At 41.4% G+C, this 21,250-nt stretch overlaps 2 protein-coding genes across 3 annotated transcripts; one reads left to right on the plus strand and one right to left on the minus strand.

The window, feature by feature from the left end:
* Positions 1-57: 57 nt before the first annotated feature.
* On the minus strand, positions 58-1,524 carry LOC115049172 (small integral membrane protein 26-like). Its single transcript, XM_029511193.1, has 2 exons — positions 1,270-1,524; positions 58-453 (listed from the first exon to the last, which is right to left on the minus strand). The coding sequence occupies exons 1-2, from the start codon at positions 1,391-1,393 to the stop codon at positions 278-280; spliced, it is 300 nt and encodes a 99-aa protein (XP_029367053.1). The 5' UTR covers positions 1,394-1,524; the 3' UTR covers positions 58-277.
* A 3,026-nt stretch (positions 1,525-4,550) lies between these two features.
* LOC115045420 (collagen alpha-1(XVII) chain-like) lies at positions 4,551-21,171 on the plus strand. Of its 2 annotated transcripts, none has more exons than XM_029505475.1 (52): positions 4,551-4,687; positions 6,559-6,617; positions 7,259-7,705; positions 8,155-8,202; positions 8,277-8,318; positions 8,419-8,466; positions 8,603-8,743; positions 9,077-9,175; positions 9,528-9,602; positions 9,701-9,781; positions 9,915-9,965; positions 10,108-10,266; positions 10,380-10,460; positions 10,556-10,600; positions 11,541-11,663; positions 11,751-12,053; positions 12,152-12,202; positions 12,281-12,307; positions 12,405-12,431; positions 12,520-12,582; positions 12,675-12,779; positions 12,863-12,925; positions 13,194-13,229; positions 13,307-13,360; positions 13,471-13,542; positions 13,851-13,913; positions 14,200-14,271; positions 14,394-14,420; positions 14,850-14,885; positions 15,005-15,121; positions 15,228-15,329; positions 15,437-15,499; positions 15,583-15,633; positions 15,784-15,846; positions 15,935-15,994; positions 16,216-16,242; positions 16,346-16,396; positions 16,555-16,617; positions 16,737-16,754; positions 16,851-16,967; positions 17,052-17,174; positions 17,270-17,359; positions 17,645-17,743; positions 17,825-17,899; positions 18,008-18,154; positions 18,227-18,328; positions 18,650-18,748; positions 18,896-19,042; positions 19,272-19,421; positions 19,520-19,600; positions 19,865-19,909; positions 20,847-21,171. In XM_029505475.1, exons 2-52 carry the CDS (start codon positions 6,569-6,571, stop codon positions 20,894-20,896), a joined length of 4,428 nt encoding a protein of 1,475 aa, XP_029361335.1. In that variant the 5' UTR covers positions 4,551-4,687; positions 6,559-6,568; the 3' UTR covers positions 20,897-21,171. The 2 variants fall into 2 exon arrangements, with proteins under 2 accessions (XP_029361335.1, XP_029362191.1); XM_029506331.1 differs by having other exon boundaries at positions 7,280-7,705.
* The last annotated feature ends 79 nt before the right edge of the window (positions 21,172-21,250 follow it).

A 21,250-nucleotide genomic window follows, 5' to 3' on the forward strand; every position in this document is an offset into this window, starting at 1 on the left:
AAACCTAAAGTTCAGGGGAATATGGACGTTTTTCATCACTGTGGAAACTTTACAGAGTCACATTATATCATTTTAATAATTTATTATAATATAGCATGATACATGACAGTCCATAGGCATCAAACACAAGGGCATCTTGAATTTGAAATTCAAACCACTTTAAACAACTTTTTTAACAAATTATAATCACACCCTCACAAAGTGGCACATTCTACATCATAAGCATTTACTCTTGACAAAGCAGACTTCCGGTCCTCTGTGCCTTGCCCTGAGGGAGCTACTTTTCGCTGTCTCCAGTCCCAGGTTCGCTGCTGAATGATCTGATGAAATTGTAGATCCTTGTACTGTACGGCACAAAGTCTTTCCTATAGGTGATGACGGTTTTGTTGTAAGCTGACTGATATACAACTTGATTTGGATTTTCCTGTTCTTGCACATCTTCTTCTTTTATCACTGAGGTAGCAAAAATAAAGAGTAATTTAAGTTACTATCAATATATGAAGGTGAACTGGAAATGGAGGACATTGAGCTTAAAGGATAGGTTAGTGATGTGTCAGCATGAAAGCAGCCTTTTAATGTTGTAACTTGCAGATTTCAAGCTAATATTACACAAAACAACATACAGTGTATTTTATATATATATTAAGTTCCTTGTATGTTCTTAAAATCGTAATTGGCAAACTACAAATGTCATGTTGAATGTGGTGGAATATAAAGCATAATTTCCATCTACTGTGTTATTACTAAGTCTTTATTGCCAAGTAAGTTATAAACCTAGAAGGAATGTCTTTGTATTTAGTAGTAAAAGCACAAAGTAGTGTAAAATTTTGATATTCAAATAACATACCATCATCTAGCAACTTCCTAACTCCTTATACTGATGCAGCATGCTTTTCTGACAATTGTACATTTTAAAATGCATCTACATAGCTCGAAACCTAAGAAGTCATGGCAGAGGAAGTAACAGTCTATAAACAAGATGCAGACGGCTATATGCATTATGCTGCACAACACTGTTTGAAATTGAAATGTATTGTCCCGTTTTCCAACTAAGAAGCATTCAAGAACATAACCATTATTAATTTAACACAATAGCGCCAGCATCTTGTTGGAGGGATGAAGAAATGTAGACGGCGTCAGTAAAATATTACCACTTGACTGGGGATAGTTTTCAAGCTAAACTGACCATTCACCAAGTAATTTCACTTGCGTTAGGCTGGACAAACCGGTTATTTGTATTGCAGACAGCCGATCCGGAGTCAGTCCTACCTGGTGTGTCCTCAAGTCGGCCGGTGTATTTCAGAAAGGCGAACGAGCCGATCATACCCCAGACTCCGAGGGCATAAACGGCCGCTGCTCTCTTATTCCACTTCGCCGCCTCTCCCAAACTCATGACCGCAGCTCGATTTTTGAAACCGACCTGAGGCTTTGTGGAGTCTCCGCAGAGACGGTTTAAAAGGTTGTTGAGCGTGTATTGGATCTGTGTAGTTGGTTGGTTCAGGGGGCCGCCATGATCGCTTACTGCGGAAGCACTGAAGAAGAAGCACTTCCGGGGCGGGGCTAAGACTGCTCTTAAGTTTTGAGAATTGAAAACAGTGCTGATGATGAATGTATTCATACATGCTGCATGTATTCATGTAAAATCCTGACTATGCATATGTGAAATATGCACGGCAGGGAAACTGCTTTGCAAGTTACAAACACCATTAACTAAATGGGAAAGCTCTCTACTTAGTGCTACGATACATGTAATAAAAACATTACAAAATATAAAGCAACAAAAATACAAGGGTTAACTACGAAAAAAATGTCGAGATAGCTTGATGAATGCATGACTCAATGATATGAAGTATGCTGAGCCGTGAGCTACGGTGGACAGAGGACCTGTTTAGTGTTGCAGTCTGTAGTCTACACACAATCCAACATCAGTCACACACTACAAAGGAAAAATATTGTCACAATTTCTACACCAATCAACATCGCACAGTGGACAGAGGAGCTTGGTCTATACGGTGAGTGATAGAAGCTGGAAACCTGAATGCTCAGGCCTGATCTCTGCTGCTATAGCAGCTCTGAACAAAAGGGCTCACTGAACAGGCCAGAGTGTGGACCCCCTTAAATGTAGATTTTTTAAAATTATTATTATTATTATTATTATTATTTTGGTTCTCGTCTCTCTAAATGTGTTTTCTGTTGTATGTTCTTTTCTGTGGCGGCTTTACCATAGAATGAAGACAGTGCTGTGGAAAAGAATTTCCCCAAGGGGATAATAAAGTCAAAGCCAAAGGTTTTTAGGGCTGGAGCTTTGGCTGGAGGGATTGTTTTTAGTCAGAAATACTTGTGAAGTGAAGACTAAGCTAGAAGTGGAAAATGTATCTTTAGCAAGACAAACAGAATTAACAAATAACCATTCTAAAACTGTGGCTGCAACAAAAACTGTGAAATCTAAGTCAAATAAACAGGCATCACTGAAGTATACACAAGTAAAACTACTGGAGCACAATAACATGACAACAGACTGATATATGAAGATAGAAGGGGAAACTGGCAGATAGTTAAGGGACTGAAGGTGACTAAAGACAGGTGAAACACAGTGAGGGGCTGGAAACCTGGAAGGCTGGGAAGATGGAGTCCTGCAAAATGGAAACTTTGAGGGTTAGAACATAATATTTGGAAGCTCAAGGCTGGAGGATGGAGAACTGGAAAGCTGGAAAACTGGGGCATTCATTTCCAATAGAAAATGGGAGAAAAGAGGGAAGCAATTGTAAATTCTGTCTTATTCTGACACACATGAGCACCCTGATGACTAACGCTGCAACTTACACTGCAGAAGCAAACATCACCACCTGTGGGCCACAAAACATGCAAAAAAGTGGAGCCTATAATTTCTCCCTGCAGCTTGTCCCATGGCCTAATATATATAAAAAAAGACAATGAATGAACTCAATTGGTTCAGTTTCTCAGCATTGGAGAACATTTTGACCTTAAATTGTTTGTTACCAGCCAGGCATCGTATAGTCTGATCAAAATATATATTCTACCATGAGCAGAATCAATCAAAATAAATGAATGGAAAGAAGGAATGTGGGAATACATAGTGTTTTTCACAACATCACTCCTCATCACTCACAGCTGAATGCAGGTCTGTCTTTCTGCACACACACACACACACACACACAAAACGAGTAGGATATTTCATTCTGACCATAAACAAGTTACCTGGTCCGTGCAGGCGCACCACAGGCTCAGATTTGTTCCTTAAAAGGGATATACTCTGTGTAGGAATGGCTGATTCGGTGTTTGAGTCATTCACGACTGTTGCGAATGTTCCCTGGTCCGCACATGCGCACCTTGTTTCTGGATTCTCTGGTCTTGTGTCCAGTCTCTGGTCTGGGGGGTCCCATCTCTGGTCTAGTCTGGTCTGGTCCGGTCTAGGAGCCCTGCCTTGCGTCCCCAATTAACCAACTAACCTAGACATATTCAGGTGCCCACACCGGGAATCAAACCCCACCCTTCTCATTGCAGGGCAACAACGTTAACCACTACCTACCACCTATTTTTCCTGATCCCAGTTCATACAGATGTTATTATAAATATGATATAATATGATGCTATAAATACTTGGGGGGGGCAGAGACTGGACCCTTCCTCAGAATAGAGACTAGACCAGACAAGAGATAAGACCCTCCAGAGACTGGAGACTAGACCAGACCCCCTCCCCACCACCACCACCACTATCTTCACTAACTTGGTCCAGCAAAGACTGGCTGATTGGAAGTTGAGGGTCAAACATATTAGTGGACAAGGTGGAAAAGTTGATATAAGAGAGAATACATAACTCAATTACAATTTAAATGTATTTTGAACATCCCGTGTTAGAGGTGTGTTGGCGCCATTTGAGAATGAACACAAAGCTATCTGCAGTAGGAATGCAGAACAAACATCGGCGTGCATTGCTGCAGCTGTAAGCTCAAAGAACACAAACCAAGCATAAAGATAAGACATTCTCACACTATGGATCCTGGCTCCTCCATGAAGAACATTTATATTTATACTTATTTATACTTACATTCAGAATTTAATATTCACTTAGAAATTGGTTTGTGTAAAGTGTCTGCGTTTGTCATTTTCATAAAACAAATCAAACTAACCGATAGTTGAATACACAGAGGAATCTGCTGCCAAATGGCAGCACTGCTGCAATTTTCTAAAAATATGAGCCATTTCTCTCTCTATGCTTCAAGGGGAATGTTTTTCACTCTTTTTGAATAATATTCAGGATTGTTCAGGCTTATGAGATTCAAGGTCGGACTCCTCTTCTACTTATGATTCACAAGGCGCCTTAATCTATTTTAGTCTCCTCACCGCGGACACAAAATTGTAGTAAACAATTAGGAAGTTGCCAGTGTAACACATTGTTCAGTCACTTTTACTGTCTTCATAGCAGTCTTTCACTCTTTCATTCATTGGGCCCTGGGCTATTTTTCCTCTACTGTCTCTGTTGGAACTTGTCGAATGACGCTATGAGTCAGACAAAGCTAATACATAAACTTTGCAGGTACATGTCAGACCCTGGCACAGCACAGCGTATTTCCTCAGCCCCTGGACTTTATACACTGCAAACCAAAAACTCTTTTTCTGCTGTGGGTATAAAGTTTGGATTCTTCTTTAACAAATGATCTTGGAGGTAAGTAAAAAAAAAAAAACAAACATCAAGGGTGAAAATGTTTTCTGAGATTACAGACTAGTAAAGCATTCCACATGAAGTGTGATTAGAGGGTTGCAGGTTGTTGCTACCTCACCTGTGCTTTTTGTGAAAATCAATATCAATGGCCCAAAAAAATGGAATTTACAAAATAGGTAAAAGTGTCTTTCACAGTACAGTTGCCAGAATCAGTTGCATGAAACCAAATTTCTGCACTTGAGTAGCAAACTAAGAATACAATTATGTTAAACTCTAAAGTGCACGGCACGGTTGCCTGACACATTGGGAAGCCTATGCTACTTGTGCTGTTGTGGTCTATTATTCTGTTCATCTATATGAGATATTCTTCTCTGTTCTCATCTCATCTCCTTTATTTGCAGTGATGAAGTTTTAAGTTGGATGTATTTATGACCTAAACTTTGAGTTTCTGTCCCCAAGAATCCTCATAATGGAATGAAACTACACGACACTGTAGATAATTAGGTCTTATTTCAATTGCAGATTGAATTAAGCGTGAGCTGCCTGTGATGAAAATCTGTTGCTGACCAATCCACCCATCGTCCTCCTCAAGTGCACTTTGTTGCTATTGTTGAGATTTACCTGATTCATCTCTTGCTCAAAGGCTACCAATGAGTTTATTCGACTTGGTCCTTGCTTAACAGCAGCTACTTCAGCGAGATGAATAACACTGAACACTAAGATGCGATGCAACAGGGACAAAGGCAACGAAGAGTAAAAATGTCAGTGAAGCACAAGATCACCAGTGGTTTTGTAACGTGATCAAACATACGACAACTTCACAACAACATTAATCAGATCGAATCATTTGAACCATGCTATGCCTTTTGTTGAACAGGAAAACAATACTGGAATGTTTCTTTCAAAGTTATTATACATAGAAGACCCATAAGTGAAAACATAGTAAATGACAGCTGTGCACATGCCAAACTCAAACCATCCATACTAACAAAAGTCTACATTATTATCATTTTCAGAATTTCCTGTATTCATAGAAAAAATTAACTGTGATATTTCCTGAACATCTCAATATCACAATGTTATTTTTTTACATTTTATTTTATCATTATTGTTAAGATATGTTACTATTACAATCAAAGGATATAATATCTATCTTTACAAAATGTGTTTTTCCATTATTATTTATTCCATTCTCTCTACAAATATAAACATAATCAATTTCCAATAAACTATGCTCAGTGATTGTTTTCATCCTCACTCCCCCAGAAACCATAACCCAGGGTTAGAAGTTTCTTCAAATCTTCTCTTGCTAAAAATGTTGTATCTTTTCTAATTTTTTGCAGTTTATTAAGTCAATTTCTTCAATCGGCGTCAAACAAAAACGTCAATGTCAGCTTTTTCACAGGCTGAGTTTATACCTACCACCGCCTTCAGGAACAAATGATCATTTACCATCCTTATGACAGCTGAGCAAGATTTTATGTCATTTCCTACAGCTATGACTGAAACCTCAGATGTGTTTAATTTAAATTTCTGTTCTTCTCATTTGCTTTTATGTTTTAGGTCTTTTTGTTAAAAGACATTCATCAAGTGAACAATGAGTTACAACCCTTTCTTTATAGCTATAGGTGAACCCTTCAAACCAAAGGCATATTAGGTTTCACAGAGCCTTTCCACAAGAGACGAGGCAACAAAAGGGAAATAAGACCAGAAAAAAATATGACTTGCTCATGTGTGGACATTGCCTTGGGTTATAAAAAAACATTCCTGTTCAATGGAATGAAAAGCTTCTTATTTTTCACAATCTCTTTCACAGAGTGAACCCTTAATTTACTCACAAGCCTTCATATGTGTCTTCTCTCCTTACGCTACAGATACCACTGGATGGACAAATCAACTGCCAGTAGCGGAGGCGGTGGAGGAAATGTTAAAGGTAAGCAGTGCAGTGCATTGGCCTGTAACTGTGGCTGCTTTGAAATCCACACTGGAAATACAGCGCAGACATCTATTATTGTTATTTGTGATAAATGAGGTACAGCTTTGCAGCACAAATGAATGCGTTTTATATTAACAGTGGCTAAAAATGTGAATCTATCTTTATTACTAATGCTATGCTGTGTAATTATTCACCACTAGAGCGAGCAAGAGTCCCATTAGGCTGTCAGGTGACAGTTTATTATCTTTTTTATTTGACAGGGAAGAGCGTTACCTCGGGCATGTCTCACAGTGACACTGTGATGGATGTGTATGTCATAACCCAAAAGCAGTGGGTTATATCATGATAACGAGGCACAGAGCATGTGCAGGCACAGGACCAGGCAAGAGGCAGCTTAACTCAGGAATGTTTTTCAATAACATTAAAAAAAAGTTTTGAATGTGTGTTGATGCTGTAGGTCAGTGATGAACTTTACAGTGCTGTCTTGTGGTTAGAGCAGGATTGTTGGCAGACAGACATCAGAGATCTTTGGCCCCAGCAGGTGCTGTCAGCTCAGGATTTGATTGGAGGCTGGAGGGGATCGTGCTTTCAGAGATGAGATTAAAAACACAAGGATTACTTGCTTTTTCTTGCTCTAGGTGATCCTTCTCTTATTGCAGGAGGGTCAGTTGGACGAGCTGATTCAGGAGGCTCCGCTGGCACCAGCAGCTCAGTTGTGATCACATCCGGTAGCTCCCACGCTGCCGCCTCCGGTGGATCCCGAGGGAGCAAGGGTTCCAGAGGGGTCAGCATCACGAGTGCAGGAGCAGCTTCATCCGCCACTGGAGCCTCTGGGACAGGGACGGGATTTCCAGCTGGTAAAGGGGGGTCCTCTAGCATGTCCTCCAGCTTTTCAAGCAGTGGCCGAGACGGGAAAAAAGAGGGGGGTCTCGGTGCTGTGACAGTTTCCACTGTGACCAAGACCAGCTCCAGTTCTGGTGGATCTGGGGAAGCAAAAAGAGGATCATCCTCTGCCTATTCACCTCCCTCAAGAGGGAAGAAGAACACCATCAGCATTTCAGCAGCTCTCCCAGATGTCTTTCATGGTTAGTTGGTCAACAATTGAACTGTGACTGTGACTAAAGGGCTGTCAAATTTGATTCAAAGTACCCTTATTTCTCCGATATAATTATAATTTCCATTTTTACAACCTGCCTCACTATAGAAGTAAATTGCAAGACAATCTGGGGCAAGTTCCACTTCCACAACACTCCCCTTTTGCACATGTGCCATCAATTCATTATCTTCCTTTGTGTGGTTGACCAAGAATTATGGAAATCCACAACAGTTACCTCTGGTTTACTCTGTTTAAAGTGTGGGATTTGTGCCGGCACTCTGCCTTTGGCTGTGTCAACATATTTAATCACATTACAAAGCCACTTATAGCACTGTTTTCTGAAGGTGTTGCATAAATCAGATAGAGATAGAGAATCGAAATACTGACTTTGTCCTAAAACTCAACGCTAACATGATTTTTTCTGTGATGCTGTTTCAGAAAGTTCAAGCGCAAGCTCTTCTCCGGAGTACAGCAGGAAAGAATACGGTAAATTTTACTCTTAGATATTACTCTGGACGGGCAAATGGTGCAAAATGAAATTTACAAACATCATCTTACAGGAGTATCAAGTTCTGTCACCAGAGGAAGAACCCGGAGCAGAGGTACACTTAAAGGCATAGCACATGCACAGGAGCATCATTAATTACAAGCTATCTTTACTGTGGGGTTCATTAATTTACTAAGCATGTGGCCTTTATTTAGAGAGTGAGATCAGAGCCCGCCTTCAGAGTGCTTCTCCTACAGCAAGTTGTGAGTACGACAATCCTGCCCATGTGCTCTACAGTATATGTCCTATAGAATATATAAACTGGAATCATGAAACATAGGAAGAGTCATCGTGAGGTTAAGGGGAATGACAATCGTATGCTCTGACTTTACTGTTCAGGGACAGAGCTGGATGATGTGAAGCGTCTGCTGCGAGGAAACTCCACGAGCACCAGCCCTGCTCGGTCTCCCAACAACACCCTGCCCATCCCCAGGAAGGCCAGCGTGGAAACTAGGAGCATGTCTGAGAGCGCCACAGCAGGTTCAACCAACCAGCTGTTGTTCTTGTCCTGTGTAAAGATGATATTTAAAGCAGATGTTTCTCTTGTGGTCTGTAAAGCTGCCGTAGTCTAAACTTACTAGAGGATTGCTGGGCTGAGAAGTTCATTCCTCAACAGTAAATTTCTCCATGCCTGATGCTGAGCAATACTGATGTTGTATCACGTCAGTAATTCATTTCTTTTATCTTAAGCATACACATTAATGTGTGATTTGTTTCCGCTCACTTACATTTCTGGAAACTTTTTTTCTGTATTTGAGCAGTGCTCTTTTTTTTAATCAATATCTGTCTACCATTTTCCTTTGTTCTGATTAGACCAATACGGCGGTGTTTGGTCTGGAGGGGTGAGCAACAGCTACAGTTATAATACCAACCCCAACAATATGTCTACAGCACCCACCCTGTATCAGTCAGGTCAGTCAAATATGAATGACAACCAATGATATGAACATTGTTCCTTGTTTACTTAATCAATTACATGATTATCACACATAATAGTTAATTACAGTAAAGCATTATTACCCAATCATTGTACTCATCTTATTGTGTAAGGGTCAGACATACTGGCAAAGGTTTGAGTTGAGTTTTTATTGGCTGGTTGGTCTCCGATAATGACACTAAAATTGTTCTTTTAGTTCAGTAAAAATGGCTTTTGCGGCTAAATGAATACATCACAAATTACAGTGTTTATAATTGTACCTGTTGTACAAACTTGTGAGTCTTTTCTGATACCTTGATTGTCCTCTGTTGTGTTGTTGTGTGTCAGGTGTAGGAGTGCAGAACAACCTGGCCCTCAGCTCTCCCTCTATGATGAGCAATGGACTGTCAGCAAGCAGCAGCGGTGAGTCTTTTCCTGACACGTTCCGGTCCACAGGGGGTTTCAGGTGCTTGGCTCGGGCCTGAGAGAGGATGAACATATTGTTTTTCTCTCTGCCTCAGTTCCAGTGTACGGTGTTCAGAATAATCTGGGCTCTACCAGTCCTGCTGTCCTCTCTCCCGCTGGAACCAACACACAAATAGGTAAAAACAGCGATGTACAGCCAACATGAAGTGTTCTGATGTCAGAGGCCAATTAATGCTCTTTTTAGTGCAACGGGTATTAAAGCTGTGAAAACATCATGTCATTGTGTTCTGTGCTGTTGTCTCCACACAGTTTATGGAGTGCAAAAAAACGTGTCAGGTGCCAGTCTGAGCACAACCACAGGTAGAGAAAACATCAGCTTGTTTCAGCTGATTCTTGGTAGCACATAACAACACAGATCTTATTCCAAAAAGTACAATTTATACTTTTTTACTTAAAAAACAAAATGTGCTTTTTTAAGGTTTTTCTTCTTTTTTCCTCACAGTGAGACCCCACGTTTCTGCTACAGATGAAGCCTCTGGCAAAGAAATTAAGTTTGTGCTGATAGAGAAGGAGAATGCTCCTGTGAAAGAGACAGAGAGACTGGTCACTACCAAAGATACAGGGAAGTTGTTCATGTCTGCAGTGCCTGCTAGTACTTCTGGTAATACGAATACTTTGACTATCCATACTATTCTTACAGCCACTTTCATATTAGAAAATAAACACTGTCTTCCTTTGTTCGATCATTGATCGCTGAATTGTTCTGTCTTGTAGGAACCTTTTCCGAGGACTCACTAAAAAGAGAGAAGCAGAAGCTGTCAGCCAACAAAATGGAGGAAGGAACAGAAGCCAAATGTAGGCTTATATTCAGAAGCCTCCATTGATATTAAAAGCCACCACATATTTATTCATGTGTAGCATGTTATTAATTGCTGTTTCATTTCTAAAAGCGTCCACCCTGAAAGTTGCCACCAAAGATAAAGCCACATATGCAGGTATTATAGTGCTCATTTTTATTATTATCTGTCATCCTCTTCTTCTCTACCATTATTCCTACTACCTGAACCCAGCAGGGACTATATTCATTAAATGTCTTTTGAAATGGGCCTTAGTGGAGTGCTCCAATGGCTTCGTCCTAACCACGTCAGTCTGGGTTAAAAGGTAACCTGTGGCTGCAATAACACAAGACTAAAATGCCCTGCAATTACCTGCACAGGAAGCACTTAAGGGGTTCAATATTAGTTAAGGTTTAATAGCACAGAGGAAAAGTTTGGACTTCTTTTGCATTATTATTATTATGGTTATTATAGTTGCTGTTGTTGTACTATGTTTTACATTGGACAGAAGAATGATTTTGGCTTATTTCCTCCAGTAAGCTAACTTGCTGTTGGTTATATATTCATATTTATGGCAAGCGATTGATAAGTTCTACACAAAAATCCAATACAGCAAATGTCAGAAAATGTCAAAAACATAGACTGTAAGAACAATTCAAACTGGAGACAAGAAGGGGAAGATCACAGAAATATGTTATTCAAATCAAACTTAATTATTTAGCGCCAAATCATAACAAAGTTACATCAAAGCACTTTCCACACAGACCACCCTGTTTATAGAGCTGTTAAAGAGACCCAACATATCCCTCCAGGTGACAGTGGAAAAAACCTCCTTTCAGAGGCAGAAACCTCAACAGAACTGGGCTTGGGGGGGGGCATCTGTCTGGACTGAGGAAAAAGCAGTGGCAGTTAGGTTAATGAATATAAATAACCAGTAAGTTTACATGTGCAATTTGTACATTTGAAGCTTTTTCATAAAATGTTTGCGAATCTGCTGCTTTTAGGCACCCAGTCCATGTTCAAAGAAACTCCCCGTGACCATTATGGGTAAGTAGAGAGAGACGACTTAATAATGCATCTGAATGTTTCTGTTTCTCAGAGATCCAGAAAGAGGAGTCAGGCTTTAGCTTCCTCTCCTGCTGCAGCTGGTGGAAGTGGCTGCTGGGCCTCCTGCTCAGCCTTCTCCTTCTCCTCGGACTCCTCTTTGGACTCATAGCTTTAGGTAAGACAGGAAAACTCTCCATCCTCTAGCTGCAAGTTATTCACCTTCACGTGAATCAGCGAAGAGGATCTCTGCCTTGTTTTACAGGTGAAGAATTGAAGCGCCTCAGGAACCGTGTTGATGCTTTAGAAGCCATTGTTGGCACCGCCTCAGCCAGGTCTAGCCGCTTGTCATCCTCCTCGGGCATCAATATCATTGACCCGCTGGATTCGGCGTACATTGACAGGACTTCCTCTGGGTCCACTCTGACCCGCTCTGATAACACGATTAACTTGGGGGCTGCGAGGCCAGGAGGAGGTGGAGGTATTGGACCAGGAGTGGACAGTCTTGCCCTGCAGAGAACCATCCAACAAGTGGTCAGGGCTGAACTGCGTTCAGAAGCTGTGAGAGGTACTGACCGAACACAGAATCATCTTTTACGTTCATAAATCAGCGCAACCCTCAGTGAACCAAGTTTAACTGTAATTCTAACTTCATCCAACCTTCAGAAACACTTGCATTCGCTCTAAAAGGGGAGAGAGGAGAGCCGGGACCAAAAGGTACATTACCACAAATCATAGATTAATCTGGAAAATGATGTTTTATTCATGGCCATCATAAGCCTGGTTTCTTTACAGGGGATCCGGGAGCACTGGGACAAAAAGGTGAAGTAGTGAACATCCAACCTCAGCAGTATGTGATATAAGACACGACTGACCTTTGGAAACTGGAAGCAGACACTAAATATGATTTTTTTTGCAGGTGACAGCGGTTTTCCTGGCCCACCAGGTGAGATGGAGAACTCTGCAAATACATTGTGCCTTTCTCCTTCTCTCAGAGATGACTAACTCACTGCCTGTCATATATCTTTCTTCAGGCCCTCCTGGGCAGATGGGTCACCCAGGAACGGATGGATTAAGGGGACCTAAGGGAAGTCAAGGTGATGCTCCAATCATTTTTCATTGCTCTTTTAGGTTGTGTGTAGATACATACCGGAAAGAATGGAATAAATTTCTCTTCCTTTGTGACCAGGTGAAACGGGTCCTGAGGGACCATCCGGTCAGAGAGGCCGGGAGGGACCGATGGGCCCCCGCGGTGAGAGCGGACCACCTGGCTTTGGAGAGAAAGGAGAGAAAGGTGGGACTGATATTATGAGATAAATGAAATCCACAAAAGTCATCTGTTGTTCAGTCTCTGGTCATGAAACTTTGTGTCGACAGGACCTCAAGGTGAGCCGGGACGGCCTGGTCCTGCAGGTGTTTCTGGACCTGTGGGGCCGAAAGGTAAATCATAATTCAGTGTGTTTGTATATGAAACTCCCCCCTGCCCTGGTGTCTTACCTGGTAGGACCTGGTACCCCTTTAGGCTTAGTCCTCACTGCAGCAGCCAGGTTCAATCTGGGCTTCAGACTTCCCTCTGTCTCTCTCAGAGTGACTTTATTAGAGCAAAAGCAGCCTGAATGCAATAGTTACTCAGAGCACAGTAAAATTATTGCAATATTTCCATTCATACCAAAAATAAATAGCCTCTATATTTTCTTGATTGATGTAGGTGCTATGGGAGAGCATGGCGCCCCGGGAAGCCCTGGTAAAGATTCGCTTTCACATGATTTTCCTCTTTTGTCTGTTTGGTGTGTTTTAAATCTGTGCCTTATTCCTTGGCAGGAGCTCCTGGTCCAAAGGGTTTCCAGGGCGAGTCAGGAGCTCCAGGAGCAAAAGGTACGTTTATAAAGTGATTTTTTTATTCATCACTGATAGGCAAAACACACAGTCTTCTAAAATTGTCCCAGAAAAGCCGTTTGTCAGAACCATATCGGTCCTAAATGCAGGTGACCGAGGAACTCCAGGACTGCCAGGAACCAAAGGAGAAAATGGAGAGAGGGGACCACGTGGACCATCAGGTTAGCCTCAGCACAATTTTATCACAGCTCCATGACACAAATGATAAAACTACAACTGACACAACTCACAGCACCCACTTAATATAAATAAGACAAAACACAAATGCTGTTTTTCTTTATTATATACTGTAATCAAGCCACATTAATGTTTGCATCATGGTCTGAGAGTCAATAAAATATAGTCCATAAACCAGATTCTCACTACACAAAGACCAGTGGCCTCCAAGTTACAATCCTGCAGCATTGTCAAAATTAAGTTATTAAAAAAAGGCTTTTCATTTTGTTGCATGCTTTTTTCATTAATAAAGGTGAACCAGGGCAGCCTGGACTACAAGGTCCTGCTGGACTCAAGGGATCTAAAGGAACTCCAGGTGAGACGATAACGTCCCAATCTTAAAAAAGGATTAATACTGTGACTGTGTGAAGATCTGAAGATCACTCTGTTTCTCAAGCCAACTGAGATTGGTTCCCAAAGAGATACATGCTTTATTCACAACTGACATGGTTGTCGTTGCTTAAACATAATAATAGCGTGTGTTGTGACCGTGTCTAAAGAGCATTTAGTCGTTGTTTAGCGTTAAGTCAGGTCCCAGAGAAAGAGAAACAGAACTTTTCCCATTGATGTTGTGTTAACCAGACTCTCTGCATAACCTGCAGGCGACACAGGTGCCATGGGACTTCCTGGCGTGAGAGGGCCGCCTGGCCTTCCTGGAGATGCTGGTCCCCCAGGTACTGTCACGGTGTGCTGCTATGACAGCAGTCATGAGCAACTGTAGTGTGAAATATTCAGATAGCTTATTTTAATAGATTGGTTTATAATGAAAACAATATTTTTTTTTGTCTTTCTCAAGGTATCCCTGGCCTTCAAGGACCCCAAGGTATGAAAAAACACTTTTTGCTTCCCTTGCAGATTAATTGTAGTGTGTTGTGATGTATTTGGTTGGGGAACTGAAAACCTTTCCAACATTAGCATTAGCACTAGCACTAATGCTTATGATGTATGCCATTACATTTCTCTTGCAAAATGTCTCCTGAAATGAATGCTCATTGATCACTGTTTACTCTAATTAGCTTTTCAAGCAGTAGCGTTATGATTTTAACCAATATTTTTTAATAGAGTATTTGAAATTCGTTACCTGTTACCTGAAATGTTACCTTTGTTTTTTTTATTTGTTTTTTTTTTATGCATAAGCATTTGATACTAAGCTTCATCTTCAGAAGCGGGTCAGAAGTCTAATTCAGAGCTTCCTTTCAAATTTCTGCCAGGATTAATAAGGTATTTCTGATTCTGATTTGGATTCTTTCAGGTGACCCTGGTCTGCCTGGGAAAGTCATCGCTCCAAGTAAGTGTAGTAGTGTAGTACTTTTACTTTGTATACAGGGACCTACAAAGCAAACATTCCTCTTAGGTTTTCAGGAATTACGCACTCTTACTTGTCTTTGTCTCCTTTGCTGTTCCAAGTTGGCGCTGATACTGTGGCCATCCCCGGACCTCCTGGCCCTGCAGGGCCTCCAGGCCCCGCTGGACCTCCTGGTTTGTCTGGTCCCACTGGTCCTGCAGGTGCCCCAGGACAACCTGGTAATACCATATCCCGACAGACATCAAGGAGCTGAGATGGATCAAAAACCTTTAAACAAACATGTTTGCTGATGATACAAATTGTTATATTAACTTGATTATTTAGGTCCTAAGGGAGCACAAGGAGAGAGAGGAGAACAAGGAAACCCTGGTGAGCCTGGCATCAGTGTCACAAGTTCTGAAACTCTCCGTGCCACCCTCACAAACAGTGAGTTTTATCTCTTCAGTAATTTTCTTTGGTCCCATCTGGTAGGAGTATCAATATTTCACTTTGCCAATCAATTGTGACATTTTCTGTGTCTTCATTTCTAACAGGACTGCTTGGTCCACCAGGACCCCCAGGTCCTCCAGGAGCTCCTGGTCCACAGGGTCCTCCAGGTAAATGGTTGGATCTCAATGGTATTTTCAGGCAATAGATTGATCCACCTACCACTAACACTCAAATACTGTTTTTGACTTAGGTGAAACTAAACAAGGTCCCCCAGGACGCAGAGGTCCTCCAGGAGAGCCAGGTAAAAAAGTATCTAGCAGGATAGGTAGCTATCTGAGTTTGAGAAGAAAAGCTTTATTATACACAGGATGAATTTTGATAGAACAAAACTATGTCAGTATAAAAATGTGCTTAATTATTATCATTATTAACGAATCTGGAATTGTTACAGGTGTTGGTTCACCTGGACCCCGAGGAGAGAAAGGAGAACCTGGCAGCTTTGTGCCCACATCAGGTTGGTGAAATAAAAGTTCAAATGTAAGGCAAGATGAAAGGTGGACATATGCCATAAATATTAATGCAGTATCACTTTTATGCCATAGAGACCTTCTTTGCTGGACCACCAGGACCTCCAGGGCCCCCGGGGCCACAGGGTTCAACAGGTAGGCTCATTAAATGGCATGCCTCTAAAAATGTGTGTCTGCTTGTTTTAAAATCTACAAATATTGCTTTTTTTCACTGTAAAAAAATGGATGGTCCACCTTCACAAACAGAAGGGAGCATGAAACTACCTGGTTAAATAAATGATTCATTAATACTACTACTAATAATAATACTCATCATCATCGTAGTAATACATGATATTTTTATTCCAAATCATTAGGTGGCCAAGGACCACAGGGGTACCAGGGTGAGAAAATTGTGAACAGTTTTGGATTGTACATAAAATGTGATTGAATTTTTTCTTAGATAGGCAGTCACTCTGTGATTAAAAGAATTCCTGACTTTTTAAGGAGAGCCGGGCCAACCAGGTCTTCCAGGAAGTCCAGGTGAACCAGGTGTTGGTATGTGAAAAATGTTGAGACACATTTTTACGTGAACGATCTACAGAGATCTCATGTCAAGTTCTGACGCAGAAAACAATTGTAGCGGGAAGCGATGGCCTTTCAGGACAATATAATTTGAAAAAAGTCACTCACGACTCACGATGTTTTCATGTCAGGTTTCCCCGGTCAGCCTGGACCTAGGGGACCTCCGGGACCTCCAGGACCACAGGGATATAAAGGTAAACCCAAATCTCTGTCTTTGAAAACTTTCATGATGACATGAGACATATATCCCAGTGAGTGGGAATATAGAAAAATGAATCCTCTGTTTGATTTGCTGCTTTCGTATTGCTTGTAGGTGATGCCGGAGTCCCCGGTAAGACCGGATCAGAATACACACATAAATATAACACACTCATTCGTTCATATGCATATATAACATCCTAGCTGGGAATTTGTTTTATTGCATCAGGTAGTTCATACACTGCTGGTGCTCCGGGGCCACCTGGACCACCTGGTCCACCTGGAAGAGATGGAAGTTGGGCTGGATCATTTGATGTGGGCCAGTACATTGCAGAGTACCTTCAAAGTAAGATGCCCCAACATGATGTGCAGAGGAAACAACGACCTAATTCAAGTGACCGGTTTCAGAGAATATTGTCTTGACGTGCAGATGGTGGCATAGGTGAATACCTGGCTGGACCTCCAGGGCCTCCTGGGCCCCCTGGAGCCCCCGGGACTTCAGCAGATGGGCTCGTGGATGATGTTGCCAACAGAGTCATTGCTTACATTCAGAGTATGATCAATCAAGAGATAATAATTATATAGAAATTACAGTGTGTGTTTCAATATCATCAATACACTGGCTCTACTCTACACTCTATCGCTCAGGTAGAGGACATGTTGGGATTCCGGGCCCTCCCGGTCCTCCTGGTCCTCCTGGTTCCATCTCTGTCAGTGACATCATCAGCCTCTTACAGCGTAAGTTTCATTTGATAGCGATCAAGGCTGCAAATCTCTGGTACTCTGGTGTGGTACAGGAAAAATAAAATCCGCAGGAGCTAATCATTTCCTCATTTTTTGTGCAAAAAAGAATCCCATTGGTGCCGGCAGTGTTTGTGTATCATTTGATCAATTAACCTTCAGTTATGTAACAGGACCTGAATTTACTTCGGAGATAATTTTCCTAAAAATATTTGAGTTTGTTTTTTATAAATGCATCTGGCTTTCAAGAGCAAATATTAAAACTGTTAATTATTTGGCCAGATGAGGATGTGAGAAGAGCTGTTCTTTGGTCTCCTGGACCTGGTGGCTATGGATTTGACACCCAGGATGTGGCTGAAAGGGTCCTCAATCTCATGAATGGTACTTACTTGGGCATCTATCAGAGGGTGTTGTGGTAAGTGAGCATGGACGTGACTGGCTGTGGATTTTGTCTGCCACCAGAGAGGGGGATGGTAGGTGTCCCTGGACCTCCTGGACCTCCTGGGCTTCCCGGTCCTCCTGGAAACTTGTTGGCAAGTAAGGGATGCAATAAAAAGAACAGTTAGCTCAGTATTGATTTTGTTGTATACGGTCTTTTTTAAATAATTAGATCTGGTAGCTTTCAAACATTCAATGTCTCGTTAGCTGGGTATCAAGCACTTGTGGGACCAGAGGGGCCTACTGGTCCTCCAGGTGTCCCTGGTGCACAAGGACCACCTGGACCAGCAGGACCACCAGGCCCACCTGGAATTGGAAACGACATCACCTCAGACCTCCGGGACTACCTGCAAAGTGAGTTTGACTAAAACCTTTGAACTGAAACTTTGAACAGTTGTCATCCATCTCTTCCATTGCCCCTCAAAGGTGTCGCTCTCAGAGGGCCCCCAGGTCCCCCCGGTCCTCCTGGAGCTGAGGGCCCCCCTGGGCCAATCGGTGGATTGATCTCCTATGCTGAGCATATGAAAAGTGAGTGGCTCAAAGCAGAGCATGAATATGTCAAAAGTGAGTTCAGTCTTTTAAGAATATACCATCCCATCTGTGTGATGCTTTGTCTTACACCCTTTGTACCACACTCAGATTTCACATAAGATTGACAATTTACACCAAGTTTAATCTGTACTACGCATGACACAGTTGTTGTGAGTTGCAGCTATAGCTCCAAAGTGTGTTCTACAAAAGAAAAACACCACCACAGGACCACAAACTACATAGATGAGGGCAAAGAGAAAACAATTTTTATGATATTTGTGTAACTTCAGATAATAGCTGACATTGTGTGACCTCCAGGATCCAAGGGAGAGCCAGGTTTTTCTGCCAATGGAAACTGGAACCTGTATGCTGGTGACTACTCCAATGTGGCTGTCAAAGTAACTGATTTCATCAAATGTAAGTGGCAGTTACAATGATTACATGTTGACGGGAGCTTGAGTCTGTTAAGCTGCTCACTTGGTTTTAGGATAGTGGCAACAGTTGGAAGCATTTCACCTTTATTTGCAGTGTGTAATTCAGGACTGCTCTGTTCACCACACACAGCACATGGTCTTCTCCGTGATGTTTTGAGAGATTATGAAGGTGGTATTCAAGGGCCTCCAGGACCTCCTGGACTTCCAGGTATACCTGGACAAAGCCAGTGGATTGGTTCACGTGAAAATCTTGTGGATGTGGTGGACTACCTCAAAAGTAAGTCTGTGTCTGATTTATGATGACGGAGTCCATTTTAATCCTGACCCTTAACCCTAGACTATATCAACTGTGTCATCAAAGACAACCTTGACTTTTTGGCTCCCTGTTCTTAAAATGTACCCTCTGCAACTCTCATCACATCGGGCAGTTTGTTGTTTTCTTGGTTTGAATGCAACCAGGGGTAACAGTGTTTACCTTGTATCATCTTGTCTTTTTGTATCTGCAGCTCGTGGTGTGTTGCATGATATTGTGAAGGAGTATAACACTCAGGTCCTCCATGGACCCCCTGGGCCGCCCGGGCCCCGAGGTCCACCAGGACACAGCAGTTTGTTTGGCTCACATGAAAATGTCACAGATTTGGTGGAATATATCAAAAGTAAAGCAGCATTTAACATAAAAAAAATAAGAAAACAATCATGAAAACATTAAAATGGGTGAATGTGGATTTCTGAAGCCCAAATTTGTCCACCGCAGCACATGAAGCCATTGTTGGACCACCTGGGAGACCGGGAGAGAAGGGGGACATGGGATTTCCAGGGCTAAAGGGAGAGAAGGGTACAACTTACTCAACATCAACAACACATTCCTTTAAAAAAGAAATCCTGGTGATTCCTATCAGTACTGGACATTTAATGATAATTTCACATCCAATTAATTCATACAGAAAACACATTTGTATTATTTGAGAGTGCTATTGTTTTTTTTTTCAGCAGTAGTTGACCTTGAAACAGCTTAAAAAAAAAAAAAAAAAAAAAAAAGGAGCTGATTTCATAGCTTTTCCTACATTAAACAGTCTTTATTGTAACTGTTGGGTTACAGGTGAACGAGGGCCTCAGGGACACCAAGGACAAAAGGGTGACAGAGGTAAGTTTCTTTTCCTTCACAGTGGTCTTCATACAAGTTAGCTGGATTTGACTGTTGATGACTTGTGACATATTTTTCTGAGCTTCTGCAATTGCTTTGCTTATTTAATCTGCTCTCAGAGCATCTACAATGCTAAATAGTATAAAAGTGCAGGTTTCACAGTTCATGACGTCACCTATTGCTTTCTGAACTTTTGGAGTCTTGATTTTTTCATTTTCTTGTGGGACCATCAGTGAAATCACAGTGAATTGATTAAAGCTTCAAACTAGAGACAGAGACGATAAACTCATTGCAAAAAAAGTTTACTGAGCTAATAAACTGAAGAAGTAGTTCCATTTTCCCATAGACTTCAATTTAATCTGACTTCTTTCTGAAACCAGTGGAGCTGCCTCATGATGGTCATTAGAAAGAATACCAATTTAAAACCATCATAGACGTTTATATAAAGTCTCTGACCATGAAAGAATTTTAATATGTGATCTAACGTAACACAGACAACTAAAATATGCGTAAAACTACAAATATCTGAAAAAGAATCTGTTTTGTGAAAGACTGTGGGAAGTTTTATTCCCGTAAGAAGTGGCACAGGCTCTTCCTACTGCAATAATGTTCACACTGTCCAGTGAAACAAATGTATTCCAAACTTTAATATTTTCTCTCTTGATAAACTGAATTCTGCACCAAATCATGGCAATAGACACCAAAACAATTATAGATCTGTGTATATTGAAAGTATGATATGAAGAGACACCTCTACTTATCATGGTTTCTATTTACTGCTCATACTGGCTTTGGTTCAAAACAACAGCACAATGTGATTAAAGGACCGATCACACCAACTTCGACTCTTACAGACACATTAGAGGTTAAGAACAGTGTGAATACTTTGACGTTAGGTCGTGCTGAGCAGCTTTACGATCTTTGTGCTCTTTTACAGGAGAATTCACAGTGATGACCAAAAGGAGGAGGAGGGATGTTGGTGTCTGAGGGAAGCGCTACTGAACTATGTCATATCAACACAAAGTTGTGTACAAATGAGGGTGCCATATTTTACTAAGCACACAAGAGAATGTTGTTCATCAACGGAATTGTTTTTCTAAGGGATGTGATTGTACTTTTATATTCATAATCATTTACTGTGCAGAGTTGTATTTGTGAAGTCAGGGATTATGATTAATGTATTAATTAGCTTGTGTGATACTTGTGGTGACATCTTTCATTGTGTGGGACTAAATGAAGCTTTCTTTGCTTTTCTCGTCAGATATATGGGGTCCAAAGGTTTGGGAGCACTATCCCTTTTACTATGTTTAAAATATGATTAAGATTTTTCAATTCAAGATC

Source organism: Echeneis naucrates, chromosome 1 (assembly GCF_900963305.1).
Source record: "Echeneis naucrates chromosome 1, fEcheNa1.1, whole genome shotgun sequence".
Classification (NCBI taxonomy): domain Eukaryota; kingdom Metazoa; phylum Chordata; class Actinopteri; order Carangiformes; family Echeneidae; genus Echeneis; species Echeneis naucrates.